Here is a 12,256-nt window from a genome sequence, read left to right as displayed (position 1 = left end):
CTGCAGCTGGGAAATGTTTAATGACAACACGGAGGATAATTGGGGAGGACTTAATACATCTTTTGCTAGAAAGAGCTACAAATGCATGTTACATTTTCAGACTTCATCTTTACCTTGTTGCCAGGAGTACCAGGCTGTCCCTTTTGACCATCCAGACCGTTGTGTCCCTATACGGAGTAGAAAAATAATATTAAGTATGTTTTCCCACTAATGGCTATACACAAACTATTTGTCTTGTAAGGTAAATCCTTCTTTCCATACAAAACTATTTCCTACCATAATCTCATGATTTTTAAATCACTCTTCTATATCAGGAGGTAAAAAAACTTCAAAGAGGTTCATGAACTCATAATGAAGATTCTTAACTTTGAGGAGATTTCCAGGGGTTTTCAGTATGCCAAAGTGTTGTCAGTCTTAACTGCTCAGGGAAAAATATGTACAGACTCACCCGAATTCCCTTAAAGCCGGGCAGACCAGGAGTTCCAGGGAAACCACGAGCACCCTGAAAACACATAGCACATGAATTATTGTCTCTGGTATTATTCACTGCAGTTAAAAAGAATGAAAAAGCATAAGCCTTTCAATAAAATTACTGAGTAGATTTGGGCTGTGATGACTGAAGTGAGGAACACAGTCCATTCCTTAAGCCCCCAGGACCAGACTTGTTCCAAGCCTAACAGGAATCAACCTGGCTTTCCAGTTCTGAATCTCAGAAATTTCATGCATTAACATGTGACAGCACAGCTGTTTTAGCTTTTTATGCCAAGGTGCCTGCTCACCTGCTCCTGTCTAACTCCTCACTATGTCACTTCTGTTACTAACTACACTAGCTTTACAGAGGAGGGGGAGAAACCACAAAACAAAACCGTAACTATATGATGTCCCTGCAGGCAAGAACTGAAATGGCATTAATGCATGTAGTTATTATTACTAGATTGATAAAGTGGTGCAATTCAGAAACGTAATTAGGTTTCATTGACAAGAGAATTGTATTGTATACAGTAGACAGCTACACACCTGAGGGCCAGCAACACCCCTCTCACCAGGTCGTCCAGGTTTGCCAGGGTGACCCTAAAAAATGCAGTAAAAATACACTGAGAAGGAAAGCTCATTTTATAAAATAATAACAGAAATGATTAAAAAAAAAATAATAACACATTGGCAAAGTTTCTCTTTTTCAATAAATACAGAGAACATGTTAGCTTTCAAGTTTCCCTCTTTCTGTATTTAGGAAGCTAAATGATGTATTTGGAGAGGTTTTGAAGTTACCAGTTTTTCTGGACATTTCCACCATACAGCATCTCTCATACTATGCAATAATTAATTTAGGGTTTTATTTATTCTATCCAATATTATTGAACAATGTAAAAAATACGGCAAATAGAATGCTCAGCTCAGCAATAACCTAATGTTAGAGCTGAATCACAGCCCCAAAAGACATGAGAAACATTTAAAAACCACTTACATCTTCACCAGCCTTTCCTGGAGGACCAGGGGGACCACGAGGACCATGGGGACCCTGTTAAAAATAGATGGAGAATTACTCAGAGCATTATTCTTCACATGAGCCTTTTCAGTGGTTTCTGAATTGAGTTGGGGCATAGCCAGAGCCTGAAATGAAGCAAAGTCCTTTCACCCTAATTGACTTTGTACTCTATGATTCCAATCGGAAGGAGTCTGAATCTGTGTTCATTTCTGCTTCTGTAACAGCATCAAGCAGGAATAGCCAATTCAAACATTCAAGGAGGTGCATATGGATAGGAGAAAAAGGCCTAAAGCCTACTCGGGTGTTCTACTTCTAACGCAAACTGTGTACATAAAAACTGTACTTACTGTTTGACCAGGTTCACCAGGCTCACCAGGAATACCTTGAAAACCAGGAGGGCCCTAGAAGAGGAGGGAGATTTTGTTAGCATTTGAACAAACTATTTTGTGATTTTATGGGTAAGCCAATGTTAATTAGCCAGTAGAAGAGATGAGACAGTACTTACAGGAGGTCCAGATGCTCCAGGTGGGCCTCTAGGTCCCATCAAACCCTAGAGGAGAAAAATTACAAAATCTTTCTTTAAAAAAATACCATTATCTAAGCTAATCTGGAACAACAATCTCTGGTATTCCTAAAATATTGATAAGCATTACAGTTTTCAGCCTGTCAGTTTTAAGATTTTCAAGGAAAGTTGTTAGAGAAAAAGATAATTTTAGCTCTCATGGTAGAGATAAAAGGGAAAATAAAGGTATATAAATGCCAGTATTAGCATGAACTAGGAATTTTGGAAAGAAATAGAACAACTCTTATTCATACTGTGTATAGTTTTATTTCAAATAGTGATCAACTTCTATTTGAATGTTTTGCTGTTTTCTGTTTTTTATTAAATTATCTTCATTTCACCCCCAATATAAGTCACTAAGATACTCTCCTTGACTTAAGTTAGAATTCACATAGATCATGAAAAAAGGGTCAAAAATCACTTAAAAAGAGAATTTCAAAAATTACTGTACTTTCTTAATAGTTTTCATAAGCTTTACTAAGTAAGTCAACAACTTCAAACTGAAATTTAATTTAGGTTTCTATTGTCCAAAAGTTTTATGAGATGTTTCAACAGAAAATACTATGCTTTTAATTGGTTTAAAAACTTCTTGTGAACTCTTAGATTTTCTCGTTAGAAGATTAAAATAATGAGCAACTTTTCAACAGCTTAAGTAACTTTCCTGTATGATTGAATACTTTTTATTAAGGGGAATAAATACACATTAAATATGGGTATTTACTTATGGAAGCTAAAGCAATCTTGTGGCTATAAAAATACTCCGTAATTTTAGGAAAAATAACTGGACAGTCTGAATCATATGTGCTGCACAAGCCCTGTGAATCTCTTCATAAATTATATTCCATAATAGTTTTCCCCTCCTTGTTTATCTTCCCAGTCTCTCACATTTTCTTTATAAAACTTAACAATTCCTCAAGTTAGGTAGATTTCACTGGTGTTGCTGTCAGATGAACCCTAAGTGACTCAAGAATTGGATCTTAGAAATTCTAACAACCCAAATAAATCCTCATCTACATTTTCTGATTTATTGTCAGACACTGAGGGCAGAACTTGATTAAGGGTATTCCTGTTCTCCTACATTTAGTATCTAAATGGATGCCAAAATATTTTCAAAAACTCATTTAATATTACACTATTTTCAGGAATGGAAACAAGCACATGTCCCAGAAAAATCCTGGGCAGCCTTCATCCTGCTGCTCACCCATCAGTTGCATTATCAGTGACCCCAGTGTGTGTGCTGAATTTAATCCATACTCTGCTGTGTACACTTAAAATATCTGCTAACATTGGGGAGGGTTAGAAATTTCTGTGGGGAGGCAGCAGACTCCTTAAATGTCCATGTGGACACAGCATACAGTAACCAGTAATGATTCCTCTGCAGAATAGTCTTGCAGTAGCACGTACTAACATGGAATTGTTGAGAACCAAACGTGGTGACCAATTTCCAACCAAACATGTACAATCCAAGGATATCAAAAGGGTTGTACAGCCATGGGACAAAAATGGTCACCAACTGGAGCTGAGATGCTGAGTTACCTGTTAGACTTATGTCTGCTTTAGAGAGCAGCTTTACAACTGATCTCATTCCTAAAACACAATCTTCTGTTTTAATATGGTTAAAGTAATACTGTATCAAAGTACACATGTTATCTGACATCAGATTATGAGATTCACTGATTCATAAAAGTGTGGTCAATGGACAGAATTAAAGCACAAGACCCAGTAGTGCTATATTCAAGTTACAGTTACATGACCATACTTCAAGTCCTCAGAATATATTTCAAACACTTTACATTGTCCTACATCAAAGGATCAGTTTACAGTCTGACTCAACATATGATCAAAACACTAATTTCAAAACTATGCTTTGCATTAATACAGCTGGATTAGACTGGAAAATCAAAGGAAAATACTAATCATGTTATCTCTGCAGGTTATCAAGTACTGAATCATATACCTACCATAGGTCCTGGGCCAAAGTCAGCTGCTTTAGATGGATCATATTGAGCAGCAAAGTTCTGTTGGTGATAAAAAGTTTGAAATTACAATACTAAAATTTTTACTTTAAAAAGTATTTATAACTATCATTCTCCATTTAAGTGTCATCTGACTCGCTATACCTGCTATACAGTATGTTAAAGCAGTATACATAAAACTCAGGACACATGGCCTTATTATAAATATGTTTCTGCTCACTTGATCCCAAAAGGCTGATATTACTAGGAAGGCCCTTTCACACAATGGCCTCAAATATCCATGCAGTAGTGACAGAGAGGCATTGCAATAGTGCGGACTGAAAATTTATACTGTAAACTCAGCATTCATTTAAAACTGAAAGCTATCCTGAAATCCTCAAATTGTTCTGCCTTAATTTGCAATGAGGGAAGTTATGCATATTTTTTCACTGCATTGCTTAAGTAATATTCCTGTACCAGCCCTGCCTATCAGATGAGGTGGGCCTTCAGCTTCAAAAAGATGTAAGGAGCATGCAGCTTCAGAAACACAGCACTGGATTTTTGATCTTTTATCAATAAAGCTCTGTAGGCAAATATACATCTTATTTTGTAGAGTACATTTCCCATTTTCACTAAAATGGAAAAAAGTTCAATATAACACAATTGAAAATTTTTTTCTTGCTTGGTTTTATTAGCATATGAAAATAATATAAATTAATGAAAGCAGTTTGGGATTTGCTAATAGGAAAATAAGTTATTGCTATTCATATTAAAGGCAAGGAGTATTCTTCCATGCAGGAGGATTTACTAAACTTGATCAATACAACACTCTTTCTGTCTTCATGCTCTCTGTGCAAGCTACTGTCAACCAAAGAGTTAAAGTCAGCATTCTGTAGAGAGTATATGATGGACATTTCTGCAGAAAAGGTGTGTGTGACACAGTCACTTATGTTCTGCATCATAAATACAGGTAGAAATGAAAAATTCTAAGGGAAGATATTCTAAAATTCTAAAGAACTCTTAAGTATGGACTTTTAGCTTAAGGGTCATCTTCTTCAACTTAATCCAATACAGTTGTTGTCTTTTGAACCCAACTGCAAAGTGTTGCTTCTTTTCCCCATCTGCATAACAGCACAGGTTTCATTTAGTTGATCCCTAATCCATGCACATTATGGCTGTATACATTTAACGCTAATGAGCAGAGTTGATTTGCTCTTGTGCATAACTCCCTGTTGAATATAGAATCCAAATTTGCCATGGAAAATATATATCCCAAGGAGAGCTTCACTGGAACCGGGACCATCAAAAAATTTCTTGCTGAGATCACAAGAGAATGTTTTCTCTACTCTCCAATGCAACATCAGTGTTTTCCAGCAGGCATGCACTTAGTCTCAGTTGCAAAGCACAGGTTATCCACTCAGTAATAAAAAGATTGGATGCCTTACTCCGCCAAGACCTGGAGGACCAGGGGGGCCTGGAGGACCTGGTGGACCATCTTCACCATCTCTGCCTGGTGGACCTGGTGGACCCTAGAGTCAGAAAGAGGATTAAAAAGTGGTCATTAGAAGTGGCTAAAGAAATCTATAAAGTGATAAATTCCTTAACAACCAGGCACCTACAGCACACACTACAGCAGTGCTATATATGCAGTTTCAATAAATGGTCAAACGGAAAACAGGCAGAGCCTGAACTTACATTGCTTTGCCACACCTTGTATCAGATAGTTAGTGTAGTTTCATATTTGAGAAGATTTATGGGGGCAATATTAGATGAAAGCATAACCCCCAAATTGGGAAGTTTCATTTTAAGTGCAAAAATTCTGGATCCATGAACCCCAAGTAACGCAAGTGGACCCATACAGCCTGTCGGGCTCTGTTTGTGAGAACCTAAAATTTGACCACCTCAGGACTGGTAGAGGTCAGTCCTACTGGTACAAACTAACATAGATCCAGAGTAAGTCAAAGGCCAGTTTTTAATCAGACTGGACTACTTTGCTGGCATTAATTACAAACTGAATGACACATTTTTTTCATCATTGCTTTTCTACATATTTTTGATGCTGTCATGCTGCTACCACTGTTATAACTTTTTACAACAGCTTAAAATTACAGTCCAGCAACATTTGCCCTTATTTATCTTTCAACCTCAATGCACACAGCTGGTCAAGTCTTGCTATTGTGGCAACTGCATTGAGGTATTTAATTTGGTCTGCATTTTGGACTCAGTGCAGTGCTAGATGAAATCCATACTAAAAGTCTTCTGGATTTCTGAAGGAGCAGCATTACACTTGCTGCCTTCAGGACAAAGCATTTTTCTTGTTTCATTAAACAAATTTACTTAGTGTTAGCCTAAAGCAAATATCCGTTTGACCATACCGATACACTCTTCCTAATAGTTACTATTATGTTTGTCAGCATGTTATGATCTAAGAAATCTTCAAGAGTTACTAAGGCATTTTCATTTCAGAAGGCGTCAAAATAGACACATTATAACTATACTCTGCTCAGATATGGATGAGAATTTCAACCTACCACTTTGCAAAAGGCAGTAATGACAAAGAAGCAAATCAGAAAAGCAGGTAACAGCAACATGAATTAACATTATAATTAAATTAGCAAAATGGCCTTATTTATGTTTACTTTTACCGTAGTCTTTAACAGTACAATATCTGCTTTGACTAATAAGATAGATGACAAATGCCTAATTTTCAAGAAGAAAGCTTTTTCAATTCATCTTCTGCATTTTTATGCACCATTTCTACTGTGGGCAGTTGGAAAAAAGTTTTTCAAACCATCACTTGGAGTGCTAGGCTGCCATCTGAACTCAACTACATCTGCTCAGGTACAATGATGGTAATTAGGTTGGTGAGGTATTGCCGGAGCAGAACTCAGGACATAGATAAATTGATTTATTTTTAATGAAATTGTACATGCATGCTTCTACAGGCACATTCACTTAATCCCACATCAATGCCTAAACTTATTTTTTTTCTTACTGGTCTCCCAACAACTGTTGTTCAAAGATCACAGACAAATGAACATCAATCTTATTCCTTACCCTTTCTCCCTGTGGCCCTTTGTCTCCTCTAGGGCCCTGATGGAAGAAAATGAAACTCAGTGAGTACAGTGGAAATATTCCAGGATGATGCAGGAAAACAGACACATTAAAAATAATTAGTGTACATGAAAAAAGGAGAGATGACTGCACACACAGGTCTGAAACCTATTTTCCAGAGACAGCATTTTTTTTTTTTTCCACAATAAGCTACTGGAAACAGATTAGTCACTGTCATTACTACATCAGTTAAAAGTATCACTGTGCAGTTGACAGGACTTGCAAAGTTTGTTTTAGTCTTTAATAAATAACAGGTTCTAATTTAACAGTAGTGACTTTTAGAAATAAATTAAAATTTATTTAGCCTTTTAGACCTGTATAGATATTGCTATACTGTTCAAGTCCTGTAAATCTTTCCAAAGGAACTCTGGTTGAACAAGAATGCTACTTTGATGCAGTTTAGTTCTTTGTTTTTACCTCAGTTCTGAGGTAAAGCAGCTTAAATCCAGTATTCGAATTTACCCTGGTGTTAAGATGTTGTACCCATTTCCCCCCCTTTTTTCTTCCTACTCATCTCAGTGATACTGCTGTTCTCAGGGAACACTGCAAATAATGAATGTAGTAATTTTTCCCTCCATCCAACATTCAACAAACTATGAATCTGCTAAGAAAATCTGGTACCATTTTGATTTCCACACAAGAAAAATACATATGCTTACCTTCCGCCCTGCAGATGCCTGGAAAACATAAGGAAAAGAATTAAGAAAACGATACAACTCCTACCAATATTTTAAACTAAAGTAGTGTACAAACTTAGACTTATCTTCTTACATAGCTATAATTTTTGTCAGTACAGTATAGTTAAGTATACCCTATGCTTTTAAGTTACTGTGAAGGCTAGGAGTTTATGATATAGTGGATACATGTAACTACATTAGAACAATCTGTTGAAGGCTCACAATTTTATAACTATTGCAGCCTACAAAACTGGCATTAAAAAAAAAAAAAAAAAGTCACACCTGAATTCTTCCATAATCCTTCTGTTCAAGGAAATTTAGACTGGAAGACTGGCTTTAAAGTACAGTCATCTCCAATCCAAACTGCCAGGTATAACATCCAAACACCACTGCTCCGTTACTTTCTCTTCACGGTCTTTACACCTATGAAGGCAGTCTCTTAAAAAGGCCGTCCCACTTGAGAAATTGGGGTGGGTACATTTCCAGGCAGTCCCTGCAGGATTTAATTGGTATCTTTCCATGGCCATCGTGGGAATTAGTGTTAGTAAATAATACTGCCACGAAAAAAAAAAAAAAAAAAAAAAAAAAAGAGGTCTAGCCTGTTAATTGAAGTTGATTCTACATGTTAGATAAAAAAGAATCATACTGACCTCACTCACATCTGGAAAAAGAAGAGAAAGGAAAAAAAAAAAGGAGATAATTAGTGTGTGGATCCAGTTATTTGGCAAGTTTTACATGTCAAGGTTTTTAAATCAAAATGCAATTTTGTTTATTATCTTAATGCAAGGAACATTTTCTTAATGTAATTTCTTTTAAGGTGATTATCTTAAACTGTAAAGACTCACAGGTGAGTTTGCTATCCATTTCAAAATCAGATTTACTAATGAAATTAAAAAGTAATACAGTTGATAAAGTAAAAAGGCAGGTATCTTCTGTAAGCTTGCTCTAAACATGAAAAAAAAAGAGTACATATAGATTTTAATGTATGTTTGCATGCAACAGGTGAATAAACCCAGACAGGCTGACACATGTGAGATATTATATTGTATGAGTAAACTTAAGTTTTAACATAAACGGCTGGCCCCATCTCACTTTTTATGGGGAATGGTTCTACCCAACCACACCTATATCTGCAATTTCCTACAAAATGTCACCGTGTGTAAGAGAGAACAGTTTGAAGCTATTAAACACCAAACAGTAAATACCTTTCCTTCTGGATGCTATTTACTACTAAGTACCCTCTTGATAATTAATGAGAGATTCAAAAATCTGTTTTCTGGATTTCAAGCAATTCAAAATCTCTTTTGGCTGGAGCTTACCACGGTAAAAACATCTCACATCACACTTCAGTGCCAGGAATTTGACATTATTACTAACTATTGTGGTATTTTCCCACAAAGTGTCACTTCAGCAAGATATGGTCACTGTAAATTCAGACGATTCATACAGGCCAGCAGAAAGTAACAGCACGAGATGCTGAACACTCTAACTTGCTGAAATACCCCGACACAACACCGATTGCCTCCACTAACTCAACATCAAATTAAAAACATGACTGTCCCCGGGCGATGGTGACACTGCCGACAACACTATCTTATCTGGGGAGAAGCGGGGGCGGTGGGTGCAGCGGGACCCCACACGAACCGGTCCGTCTCTTCAGTCTTAGCGAAGGCGCTGCCACCGCTGCCCATCACCGGGGGAGAGAGAAATGTCCCCGGGGGAGAGAGAAATGTCCCCGGGGAACTCCCGGGTGCTCCGGGACAGGTCTCAGACCGGTCGCCTCGCCGGAACGGCCCCGTCGTGGCCGCTCGGGCCAGCTGGGCTTCCCCAGCGCCCCGCACCTCGCTGCGGGCAGCGGCCGGCAGGGCCCGGGAGGAGCCGTGAGGCAGCCAGGCCGCAGGGGACACTTCCCCGGGGGCTCCGAGCGCCAGGAGCGGGCAATGCACGGCAGTCCCTGCCCTCCTCCGCCTCGGCAGGCGGACAAAGGCCAGGTCAAAGCCAGTCCTGCAGAGGAACAGCGAAGAGGGGCTAACGGGGACTTCACAGGACACCGTCCAGCAGGGACGCAGGGGAAGGCTCCGCTTCCCCCAGGGCTAGTTGGGGCGCGTCTGCCTCCCACCACGAGTGTGTTTGTGTCGGGGGAGCTGCGCTTCTCCGTCAGCGAGGCGGGAGAATAAATCCTCTTGCCAGAGAGCGGCGGAGACCCGCGCTGCACCCGCGAGGAGCCGCACTCCCTCTTCGCACCTAGAGCGAAGCAGTATTCCTTCCCCGCCGCCTTCCTCCTGCCTCGTACGGCCTTTCCGTCTCCGCAGACCCCCGGAGAGGCGGGCTCAGCCTGCGGGAAACCCCCCGCTAAAGCCGCGAGCAGCTTTTCCCCCGCGCGGCCGGGTCGGTGGGCGCCCCGCAGCCCTGCGCGCCGCCGCGGCCCCGCTCCGCCGGCAGGTGGCGCCGGGGAGCGCTGCAGCCCGCCCGGCCGCCGCCCGGGGCCCCGCAGCCCGCCTGGCCGGGGCCCCGCAGCCCGCTTGGCCGGGGCCCCGCAGCCCGCCTGGCCGGAGCCCCGCAGCCCGCCTGGCCGGGGCCCCGCAGCCCACCTCGCCTGGCCGGAGCTCCGCAGCCCGCCTCGCCTGGCCGGAGCCCCGCAGCCCGCCTCGCCTGGTCGGGGCCCCGCAGCCCGCCTGGCCGCCGCCCGCACCGCGGAGGGAAGGGACGAGCCGTCGGTCGCCCGTTCCTACCACCTCCCCCGCTTCGGAAGGCGCGCCTGAAGTCCCACAGAAGTGCAGCCTGAATTCTTCCGCTCGCCGTAAACACTCTCCTCCGAACCTTTAAGCATCTGCGCTTGAATTCGGGCTTTCCAATTCTCCTCTGGATACGAGCCCGTCTTTTTATTATTATTTATTTATTTATGGACGGAAAGATCTAGCTGGCCTTTTGCCATCCTTTTCTATTTCTGAGGAAAGAAAAAAGAAGCTGGATTCTGATCTGGGACGGAGGTGGCAGTTTTATGAGATCGTCTCTCTAGCTCGCCGCAGACTCCCATCCGCAGGGAAGACGTCTGGATAGAGGGCAGAGAGCAGGACAGCCATCCCCTGACACCACCCATGCCACAAACAAGCTAAAAGCACTTACGTTGGCCTGTTGCTAGGTATGAAGTTACTGCAAGCAGCAACAAAATCCGTGTATCCACAAAGCTGAGCATGTCTAGTTGCAAGACATGCAGACTCCTTGTGGTGCAGCGTCCCTGGTCGGTGGCTTAGCTATTACCTATGGGACGCAGGCATACAGCCGTGAGGAGGAACTCCCAGCCCAGCAGAAACTGGCTGCCCGGGATGCTAAATTAATCAAGCCCCGGTCCGTCCCATTTATACCGCAGGAGGGTCCCGGGGCCCCGAGTCACCGGCGGCGCCGCAGCCAATGGGCTGCGCGGCTCCCGGGCCGTCACGTGCCCGCGGCCCCGGCCCGGCGCGGCAGCCTTGGCGGGGCTGCGGGGCGGGGGGGGGGGGGCGACCTGAAATTGGTTCCATGCTTTGAGGACGTGGACACTTCGAGGCTTTCGGGAGGAAAATCTGACTCGTCGTCTGATTTTTTTTTTTTTTTTTTTTTCCCCTTGTGTTTGTTTCCAGACGTGCCCCCGCCCCTCACCCCGCTCCGGGCTGCGCGGCCGGGAGGGCGCTCCGAGGGCTTTCAAAGCAGGAGCTGTCCAGGGCCAGCGGAGCGCTCCCGCCCGCTCGGGTGCCGGCGGAGAGGGACCCGGGAGGAGGCTGGATCCTCTGCCCAGGTCCTCCCCGTCGTCCCACCACGCTCCCCTTGACTCGAGCCCCGAGGCGCCCGGCCCCTGCAGCACGGGGGGCAGGCAGGCTGTCCCCCCCGGCCCCGCGCCCTTGCCCGCGGGCCGCCGGCGTGGGTGCTCGGTTGCCCGCGGCGAGCAGGAGGCAGCGACAGCCCTTCCAGCCCGCGGGCAGTCGAGCGCGGCAGGGCCCGTTCGCTTGCAGCCCCTGGGAGGTCTGTCGGGCCAGTGCGCGGGCAGAGCCGCTGGTTTCTCCACTCGGCTTCGCGGCCGCTCAGACAGTGTGCGTGGGGGGGGGGGGGAGGGGGAGCGCGGAGCGACCCCGCAGCCGCTGCTTCCAGCCTCATGGGCCGTGACACCCACCCCAGGAAGGGGCAGAGAGCCCCCCAGCAGCTCTGCCGTGCAGTAAGGAGGAAGGGCGCTCCCGGCAGCTCTGCCTCCCACCAGGCACCCGAGCACGCAAAGGAGGGAAAGCTGGCGGGGGTTCCTTGCCACGTCTGTCCGGCAACCGGTTCTTCCCTTCCCCCGCGAGGAAAGAGGGAGGGGGAAACCCCAGCCGCCCCGCAGAGCTCTGGGAGGCCGCGGGGGGCCAGAGGAGCTGCCAGCGCCGTGCCCGTGCGGGTGGGCAGGGACAGCCCGCTCCCCGCTCCCCACCCCGGCGGCCCCGGCCCCAGCCGC

At 44.1% G+C, this 12,256-nt stretch overlaps 1 protein-coding gene across 1 annotated transcript in view; it reads right to left on the bottom strand.

Annotated features, from left to right (window-relative positions):
• Nucleotides 1–11,125, bottom strand: part of COL1A2 (collagen type I alpha 2 chain) — a 40,579-nt gene extending 29,454 nt beyond the window's left edge. The window contains exons 1-12 of the mRNA XM_051609682.1: nucleotides 10,921–11,125; nucleotides 8,445–8,455; nucleotides 7,777–7,794; nucleotides 7,061–7,096; nucleotides 5,449–5,532; nucleotides 4,010–4,066; nucleotides 1,992–2,036; nucleotides 1,834–1,887; nucleotides 1,466–1,519; nucleotides 1,018–1,071; nucleotides 449–502; nucleotides 114–167 (exon numbers count right to left, since the gene is read on the bottom strand). Of these exons, the coding sequence (XP_051465642.1) occupies nucleotides 114–167; nucleotides 449–502; nucleotides 1,018–1,071; nucleotides 1,466–1,519; nucleotides 1,834–1,887; nucleotides 1,992–2,036; nucleotides 4,010–4,066; nucleotides 5,449–5,532; nucleotides 7,061–7,096; nucleotides 7,777–7,794; nucleotides 8,445–8,455; nucleotides 10,921–10,990 (591 nt within the window). The 5' untranslated portion in view covers nucleotides 10,991–11,125. The remainder of the gene's footprint in view (nucleotides 1–113; nucleotides 168–448; nucleotides 503–1,017; nucleotides 1,072–1,465; nucleotides 1,520–1,833; nucleotides 1,888–1,991; nucleotides 2,037–4,009; nucleotides 4,067–5,448; nucleotides 5,533–7,060; nucleotides 7,097–7,776; nucleotides 7,795–8,444; nucleotides 8,456–10,920) is intronic.
• Between the last annotated feature and the right edge of the window lie 1,131 nt (nucleotides 11,126–12,256).

This window comes from Apus apus, chromosome 2 (genome assembly GCF_020740795.1).
Source record: "Apus apus isolate bApuApu2 chromosome 2, bApuApu2.pri.cur, whole genome shotgun sequence".
Taxonomy (NCBI): Eukaryota; Metazoa; Chordata; class Aves; order Apodiformes; family Apodidae; genus Apus; species Apus apus.
This window is presented reverse-complemented; position numbering and strand designations above follow the sequence as displayed.